The sequence below is a fragment of the Montipora capricornis genome, chromosome 9 (genome assembly GCF_036669925.1).
Source record: "Montipora capricornis isolate CH-2021 chromosome 9, ASM3666992v2, whole genome shotgun sequence".
Classification (NCBI taxonomy): domain Eukaryota; kingdom Metazoa; phylum Cnidaria; class Anthozoa; order Scleractinia; family Acroporidae; genus Montipora; species Montipora capricornis.
In genome coordinates, this window is record NC_090891.1 from 4,877,636 (window position 1) to 4,887,329 (window position 9,694).

Below are 9,694 nucleotides of genomic sequence, written 5' to 3' on the forward strand. Positions count from 1 at the left end.
CACAAGGCATCAATCAGCAACAGGGTGTCGGACTTTTTCGATATTCTGACTGGTTGCCTAGATATCCACATCTAAAGTTGGAGTAGCTAAAAATGTGCGAGACGTGTTGCGTAAACGGACGCCACGCAAAAAATATGTTAAACATCAAAATTTCCCGACACACTTTTGTTTGTCATTATCTCTGGAATGTTGTGGCGAAATTTCACGACAATCCGCCGAATCTGCATACCCTATAAATTTGGTCAAAGTGGATGTATTCCTCCCAAATTCATATGCGAGATTTTCGCTTGTAAAGGTTCGTAAACAACTCGCGCCACGCCTGGAGATTATCTCGCCCGATAAAACCGCAAACCAATGGAACAACAGGACATCCTAAGCGTCTGTGACAATAGATCAGGATTTCCCGGGAAAAGCATCGCATTGCAATACGATTTTATATCGCTCAGTCGAGTTAAATTCAGGACGTCGACGCAATACAATGGGCAAAGACACCAAAGGCAAAGGCAAAACCCGTGCTAAAAAGGTCAAAGGCGGAAAACGTGCCGCTGAAAAACAAGACGTTACTCGTAACGAATCGACGGAACCGCTTTTTGAGATTTTTAACATTTTCCTTTTGTAAGCGCTAGATAAAATGACTTACTTAAATTTTGTCAAATTAAAAAAAAACCGATTTTTTTGGCATCTGAAAGTGGGAAGTAACCTTAAGTCGTTCTGGCACACGCGTGGAAGAGAAAATGAAGTAGCAAAGAAAGGGAGCAAATGCTGAGTGGATTTTAAACTCTGATATCCTTTCAATGCTTGAAACCAGTCTGAAAATATAGAACAGGATGAATTCTATATAAAAAATGACTAAATGTCCTTTTTCTCCCCAGGACTCGGGTTACGCCGCGTCAACGAGTCAGATGAATACAAACTTCGCCGTGAGCTATTTGAAAACATGGACGTCATGGTTCGTCCTGTTACGTCGTATTCGGATGCCGTCGGTGTGTCGTTTTCTTTGACTGTCAGATCGTTGAACGACTTGGTAAGCAGCTAGCTAGTAACTGGCATTGATCTCATTACGTGGAGTCAAGACAAAATAAGGGCGACAAGATAGAAACTCCTGGTCCAGCTTTTGGATAAGTCAATTTCGCCAAGTTATGGTCTCTCGAACGAAAATTTGTTTTCCAAGACCCCTGCATTAAGAGGCATATTGAATATTCGATATCCTTCCACGCGCTCCGGTATCGTCACATCGAGGTTAAACACTATGCGTATGTCTGGAGAAACAGATGTATCGTGTTCCTTTTCGTCTCAAACTAAATTTTACTTTAGCGAAATCTATTATCCCAGCTAACTCCCTAATTGTCCCGTCCCCTGTTTTCTCTTGGTGGAGTGGTGATTTTCAGAAGGTGCTGAAAGGAACATTGTTTGAGTCAACAAAGGGAACTATCAAAGATGAAATGATATATGAAATGGATCATGTATGAACTGCAGATATGAAATCATTCCTCACGGGAACTTTGGAACCCACAAATGACCAGCTCCCGACGTCAGTGGCTTCATAGCTCAATTGGTTAGAGCGTCGCACCGGGTATCGCGAGGTCACGGGTTCAAACCCCGCTGAAGTCCTGAATTTTTCAGGCTTCTTTACGCATTTGCAAAAATTGCGTTCATAACTGCAAGGATCATAGCTTTACTTGATAAAGGGAACTATCGTTATTTTCCACTTTCCACCTTAACGTGTTTTCAGGGCAATTGATTTTTCTTTTTCAAAATGCACTCATGTAATGTAATGTAATGTAATGTAATGTAATGTAATGTAAATCTTTATTTAGACACGGAGAATCATCAGTTAAGTTAATAATGAAAAATTAAAACTAAAGAGTATTGTTTTAAAGAGTATTGTCATCTAACGAGTATTGCACGGGGTGGATGGTATTAGTACCTCACACTTTGACTACGGCATATTCCCCGGTTAGCTCACGTGGTTGAGCATCGCACTACCATGGGGGAGGTTGTGGGTTCAATTCCTGCCGGACCAACTCTCAGGGTGATTGAATAACCTTGTAGAAGGTGCTGCCTTTGTGATGACATGATGCAATTGGCTAGCGGGTAATTTTATTTGAAGCTATGGAGTACTTAATCGCCAATAAAGGGAATGCCCCATTCAGAGCCACAATAGTTGGTCCAGTTGAAACTACAACCTTGGTTATCTTCTTCCGATTACGTCGTTCAGTTACTTTTTGGAGATGTATGTATTGCATTATGCATTTTGACTTTCATTCATTTTAGGCAAACAAGCGACAGGTGCTTATCACAAGTGTCTGGATTACACAGGTCAGCTTTCTTTTCACTTAGTTTACGACCATTATTTACACTGAATTGTGCTGAGTATGGTCTGCTATTTTCACGGTCTTGTTAAAAGCGTTGTTATAGACTTTCTAGTAATGGAGCTTAGTTGTACTTTCTTTAAGACATCGATTCAGGTTATTAAATCATAAATTGATCGACCAATCAAATGACAAAGAGGGCTGTCTCTAACGACTTCACAAAATTCAAAATTTCCGATTCGAATCCGTCAGCTGGGATAACCACACCATGATAACGAGTACCGGTGATAGGTCAGCACGTTAAAACGTTTATGAGGGCAAAATTGCTAAATAATGATTGGCTGAGACAGAGGGCATTTTTCATTTAACTTTGGTAATTTCCCCGGGGGGTCAAAATGGCGTCCAGGTTTGTAAATGCTACAGATTCCGATGCTGTGGCATCGAAAAACTGCCGAAATTTCAGTGCCTGTTGCTTGAATTATATCTAGTCTGTTTCCCTCGCCTAAAGGCTCCGGGAAGTTATTTGAGTTTGGACAAATCGTGCGTGAAATTATTCCCCAATTACACTCGTCACCATTTGATTACCTAGCCTATTCTCACGTAGCGCTGCGCGACTCGGGCAATTTCTGCAACTTCTGAAAACAGGGTTAATATAAATTCTTGTAATACTCGGCCCTATGCAATTACCTCTACTTATTGTCAATTGGACAGCAATACCATAGCTTTTATTACTTTCCATTCCTTCTTTCTCCAGGAGCAGTATAACTCACTTGTTTCTTGAATAAGACAAAACAGCTTTAGTTGTCCTACTCGTGTCCATCAGTCAATTGGTAGCCTGCGTAGCTATCGCAGAAATAATTGCAGAAATATTTTACAGTTGCTTAAAGTGATCTTGCTTACAATTTGACTTAATATGAAAGTGTGCGGTACCCATTGATATACTGTATACACAATATGATTCACATTCCTTAAGTGTGAATCAAAGTCATCATGAGATCAAAGGTCGTAATCAGTATGTCATTCCGGATGTAGAGTCCAACAAAACAAATGAATGAGTTATTTTCACGACAGTAGGCAGGGCTACTGCCTCCGCACTCGCTCGCATTCGCTCTGCCTCTGTCTTTCCCTCCCCTTTTAGTACTTACTAATAGGCAAGTCGAAAGGAAAAGAATGGATAAAAAACTTTCTTTTTTTGTTATTATTTCCTTGTTTTTTAGAGGTGGCATAACCCTTTTCTTGAATGGGACAGAAACAAGTTTGGCGGGCTTGACCGTATTCACGTTAGTCCAAAGGAAATATGGGTTCCTGACATAATTCTTTATAACAAGTAAGCCATATCACCTTCTTATAACAGCCTTGGCCATTCTAAATGCCCATCATCACCTTCGTTGCCCATTTATATCATCATGCAGGTACCATGAAAATCTCGAAAGGTTTTGAAGAAGTGTTTTGTCACCCTTGAAGAGCACGAAAATAAACCAAACATATATCTATCCCTAATATAAATCAGCCCTTAGATTTAAGGCCAATTTAGCACGTGCACTTGATTTCAATAACAACGTTGCTCCTTTTCCACAGTCATTACCTACAAACGTTGTTTTCGTTAGTACAGTCTTATGATTACATGACTAGTAGTGCTTTGCTTGCATTTTGATCAAACTGCTATCGTTTGTTTATGCTTCGTCTCTTTGTTCACCGATTTTAATTCCTTTGATTCTGTTTTTTTGTTCACTATGATTTGTTTGTGTCTTCTGTACTCTATTTCGAGCTGCATAGATGATGCAGCCGCGACTTAGAAGGCATAAACAGCAATTGTTTCAAAGAAAAAAAAACCTGGTTTGTGGAAGTTCAACTCGGAAAAGCAATCTAGGACTTTTATCATCTGGACCCAGTTTGTTCGAGAAATAAGTACACGCTGGAAGGTATTGGGAAACCCTGCCGGCAGAGCCTTTCTTGGCTCAACGAGAAAGAAAGGACTCTGCAGAAATCGTGTTCAGTCTTTATTGAGAATGCGCAAGCGGTTTCTTGGAGACAGTCTCAAACCCAGGCCAAGTCTCGATCGCACTCCCAGACGCCATATTGGTTTTCGTACTGAAGGCTCGATTTTGACCTTCGCCTTGTCAAAAATATGATGCGCACGCTGCCTAAACCTGTTTGACCAGAGTTACTACCCCAGAAACTTGGGCTGCGGCGACTTAAAAGACTTGACACGATTTCTGCAGAGGCTCTCCTTTTCACTCACTGCCGAGATTTAGAGAGGCTCTGCTCGCAGGGTGGTATTGGGAACGCAACGGTCGATTTATTGACACACCCAATTTTTACAGCACTTGCAATTGCTTGTGCTCATCTGGTATGTATGACAAGCGACCGGAAGACGCCGTAAAAACCTGCAAATAAACCGTGAATTACACTCTGAAATAAACAAGTGAGGGGAAGCGAGTTTTTACTCACCGTTTGATGAGAACACTGTCACTATAGTAAGCACAAGATCAATTTTACAGTTGGAAGTTTGTGAAGCAAAATGACAAGGTTCACAAAAACAAAACTTAGCTGGCGCCGCACGCTGGTATATTGTAAGAATCGGCATAGACTTTATAAAGAGGGAAACTATCGTTGAGGAACAGCCTCAACACAGTTTAACTGTTTAGATCGTTAGTCTCTTAGTGGGAGTGCATGAATTCGTACTAATAACAAGAATCTTACGCTCTTTTTCCTGCGTTATCCTGTTTGGTTGAATTTCAATTTATCTATCTTCTAGTGGAGACAACAAAGTTTACCAAGCTGGGCATACTGAATTTTTCAAGACTTGGGTTGTACTGCAGAGTAATGGGACATGCTTATGGGAAACACCTGCAAACATAGAGAGTGACTGCAACGTGGAAATTAGCTCGTTTCCTTTTGATATCCAAAACTGTTCTCTTATTTTCGTATCTGCCACCTATGGAAGCGAAGAACTAGTTGTTTATCCCATGTCATCGAATTTGCACCCAGAACTGAATGAAACAGGTAAACAAGCTTACAGCATTCCAATATAATTGAGTGGTGTGGCACAATATAAATAAGGAAGATAGCTGTTTTTAAACATTGCTTTCGTTATTCAAATGTACCAACCACAGCAACAAAAGACCCTTTGTTTCGACGGCCAACGGGGCTGTGGTTAGCACATAAATGACAACGATATCTTCCCTATCGGGACTTCACCTTTGACAAGGACACTAACGAAAAGATCATTTTTCCTTTGTCCCTTTTAGCTGCTAAGTGTAAAGTTTATTTCAAAGTGATCTTCTATTCGAATTTTTTCTAAATTTCTCCCTCTTCTCAAAACCAACCTATGATTTGATGCGATTTGGTTTCATTACAGCGTCCCCACTTAGTGCCTCAGCGCAAAATAAAGTCAACTCTCGCCTTGCGGACACCGCGTTATTGCCTTATTTCAAGCCAAAAGGGACTAGGTATGAATCTATAAATTAAGGGATTAGCAACTATTGATCCACAAACTCAAAAAGAGCACACCGAGATTTAAGAAATCCCAAAGTTTGGTGTTAATCCGGCTAGTTTTGACTGAGATACAGCTAAAGATACAGCTGAGATACAGTCAAAATTACAAAGAAATGATGGGTCATCCGGACACGGCGTCCGGATGGCAATGCATTTCTTTGTAAATAGGTTTGACGTTTTTAAATGGCTTTGTCTTGCTTAATATTGGGTCTATTAACACCAAACTTGGGGATATTTCAAAGCTTGGATCAATAGTTGCTAATCGCATAATTTGCAGACTCGTACCTTGTCCCCCTCGGCTTGAAATCAGGCAATTACGGACAAAATCCACAGACAAAAATAAAAATACATACTTACTTGACCGCTCCCCATAGGGGCTTTACAGGGCCAATGAAACACAACGAAACGGCGGAACAGAATAACAACTGTTAAGAATCCCAATTGGCCGGAGGCAAACCAGTCGGCTATTTACAAGTGTAGCTGGGAAGTTGAACCATGGAATGCCAGAAGTAAATTCAACGAGTAGTCAGAGCGGGTCTTGAACCCGGGGTCTCCAAATTTTAAGTCAAGTGCCCTCACCACTGGGCCACACTGCCTCCTCAGATCCCTCGAATCGAAAGCTATACAGGAGGGTCTCAATGGGTTAAGCGTGTGGCGTGACACGTCCAAAAAATTAACCGTGTGTCGTGAAAAAGGGAAAACATTAACCGTGTGTCGTGAATTATTTTGTCCAGATAACAGTGTTGTTTGTAGCTTTTCCTAAGCTCTGAACAATTATTTGATTTAAAAATTAAGCGTGCACCGTGAAATCGCGAAATTTTTAACCGTGTACCGTGTTTGCTACACCCCCATTGAGACCCCTTATACAGGTTTGACTGGAAATGGCTCCCGATGTTATGGCCTCTTGCTGTTACGGAATTACGGACACTTTCGTGGTACGAAAATGACAATTTTATTGTTTTGCCTCTCGATAAAGCGTACGCCATGTACTTTTTATTTGTCAAAATACACTTCCAAAGACTTCTGGGATGTTTATTTTCACATCAATTCCTTATTAATTGTCTGCACAATAGTTCTAGTTTCTTCACTTGAGCTTGTGCTATTTTCTTCCTGCCATCTCTTCAGGAGTAAAGTAAAGTCAATTTATTTAACGTCGGTAGTTCCTTCAGTTACGAAAATGGTATCAATGGAAACCGACGGTGTGCCTTTTACCCCCTCCCTCTGTCAGTGCTCCGCTTCACGGATATTTAAAGCTATAGCTACACGGATCAGAGGAAAGTCGAAACAGACGTGAAGTAACCAAGAATCAGAGAGACCAGGAGAGACCAAACCCTCGTGTTCCATTCTCAACGACTGCTTTGCAGTTTCAGTACTGTTGATAAGTTTGTCCAGTCTTGCATGATATTTAGGGTCGCCAAATAGATCTCATAAAGAACTCGAATCTCAAGCCCTCGGGCCGACTTTAAGTTTTGTCGTTCAGTGAGGAAATCGAAGAACCCTCAGTGGGTGACTATATGCCGTCATTTGCATTTGTGGCGTGAGAATGGTCGCAACGCGATTATTTTCAGACGATGACAAAGAAAAAATTGCCCGCACCATCCTACGAATCTGATAATTGTTTTTCAAAGTAGATCGAACACAATTGCTAGAAATCTGTGATCACAACCCTTCACAACATCTTTGCTCAAATTCAAAGTTTCAAGGAATCCATACGTATAATTTACGCTAATGAAGTTCTACGTCTGATCATGGGAATTTTATGGACCGAATGCACAATGGCGGCTAAAAAATATTCTTCTGTCTTTGTGCGAATTAGACCCACTAGCCTCGCTAGTAATACGGAGAAAATACAAAAGCGATGTTACTTTAGAACGAGGCTGGTTGGTCTAATTAACACAAAGACAAATTATATGCATTCAGTCTATTCATTCAAAATGTATCCTGCGTTAGTCTGTTGTGGTCACGTGACTTCACCAAATATGGTCAACGCCTATTAACTGAGAATGGTCACCAATAAACCCCATGTGGCTAAGCGGGTTGTCTATTGCCGTTGTAGAACCTGAGAAATGGCCGATGGAAGTTTACATAGCAACCGGGTCTGTAGTTACGAAGGATCCCCTTAAGACGTTAAAGATTTCAAATATATTACAGACATGCTCAATGTTATTTATTGCATGTTAAGGACGGTGCCTACTAATTCAAAGGTATTTTTGCGCGGTTTTATGAATATGCGGGAAAAGCAGATCTCAACAAGTGTTATTAAAATCCAAAAAGAAAATTGGGAGTAACCACCGATTTTTCAAAGATAATTAATCAACAATATTAGCAAAAAGCTTTAAAATACAAAGCGATGTATGGCTTTCCTTTCCAAATTAAAGTTTAATTATCTCTGAAAAATGCATGGTTAGCCCCAATTTTCTTTTTGGATACCAAGAGCACTTCCTAATTTTGCTTTCTCCGCAAAGTTTTGAACCGCGTAAAAATATCCCTGTATTAATAAGCACTGCTGATAGGAAATCCGAGCATCTCGAGATGCGCAGAACGTATGCGCAATAACAATAGTAGGCACCGTCCTTAACAGCACTCAGTTTTTAGCAATTTTGCCCTCTTAGTTATAAATACTCGAAACACCATCTTTGCTAATTTTACTTATTTGATTTGTCCCTTAAAAGGCGAGTGGAAGATCATTTCAACTTTCGAGGAAGTTTTCATTAAAGGACGCCAGCGTCTGAGTGACCAACGAAATTACTCTTTCATCAAGATAACATTATTAATCGAGCGCAAGTGGATGTATTATGTCATGTTCTTGATAATGCCATGTGTCATTTGCACCTTATTGGTTCTGGTTGGTTTTTCCATTCCTCCTGAGAACGGTGAAAGAATTGGGTTTTGTTCCACCATCATGATAGCCGTTAGCGTGTTTCTTCTCCTTATCGCCGATATGCTTCCAGAAAAGTCAGACACGCTACCCGTTTTAGGAGTTTACTACATTATCACAATGTTGCTTATTGCATTCGCTCTGATGGCCACCATCCTTGTGCTTAGAGCTTATCATTCAGTCGGCGAGCCTCCTTCTTGTTTCAAAGCTCTGTATAGAGTTTGCAAGTCAGAGAAAAAGAAACAGAAACCGGTAAAGCGAAATGCCGTTAGCACTGAAACAAACGCGAGCCAAACTCAACCGTGCAGTGTCCATGAAAAGCCTGTTCCTGATGGCGTGGAAAGCGGGTCCGTCAGTGACAAAAACGATGATCTCAGTGAAGAAGAAAAGAAGAAAATTTGGCGATCTGTTGCTGTGATTTTTGACAGGTTATTTTTCTGGCTGTTTTTAATGGCATTTATTTGTTCGTCTGGGTACTTGATTGCGTTCCGTCCAGTTTTTAAACTCTTCAACCCGTCTGGAATTCCTTCCTCAACTTAGTCAAGTCAGTGCATTGAGTGACGAGATTCGCAGAAAACTACAAATTATCAGGAAGCAAGAGAGTATGAGAGGGGGTTTGGGGTGGGGGAGGGGGTTGCAAGGGAGGGGGGGGGGGGGAGAGAGACTCATTCACTATGCATGGGCCTCTTTCAATGATATTTAGATCTAAATTTAGCCCGTGGTTATGATGCGAGGAAGGAAGACTCCTGATTGGTTATCATTAGCCGCGCGAGACCAAAATAACTTTCACAGCATAGCGCGAATCTTAAAATAGAATGCAAATAAATATCATGGGACATGGGGATGCGTTCTCTACCCTCATCCTCTTTTGTAGGAAAGCATTAGTACAGTCCTACTTGATCAATAGTTTTAACAGGAAAAATATATACACAAACAGCGGTGACAAACATCACACATAACCGCATCCTTCAACAAACTTATTTTTACTTGACGTTTCGTGTTTTTC

At 40.8% G+C, this 9,694-nt stretch overlaps 1 protein-coding gene across 1 annotated transcript in view; it reads left to right on the plus strand.

Moving 5' to 3' along the window:
* LOC138016281 (neuronal acetylcholine receptor subunit alpha-5-like) overlaps positions 1-9,297 on the plus strand; it is an 11,272-nt gene extending 1,975 nt beyond the window's left edge. Inside the window, exons 3-7 of the mRNA XM_068863451.1 lie at positions 873-1,024; positions 2,275-2,319; positions 3,530-3,639; positions 5,071-5,318; positions 8,483-9,297. Of these exons, the coding sequence (XP_068719552.1) occupies positions 873-1,024; positions 2,275-2,319; positions 3,530-3,639; positions 5,071-5,318; positions 8,483-9,228 (1,301 nt within the window). The 3' untranslated portion in view covers positions 9,229-9,297. The remainder of the gene's footprint in view (positions 1-872; positions 1,025-2,274; positions 2,320-3,529; positions 3,640-5,070; positions 5,319-8,482) is intronic.
* The last annotated feature ends 397 nt before the right edge of the window (positions 9,298-9,694 follow it).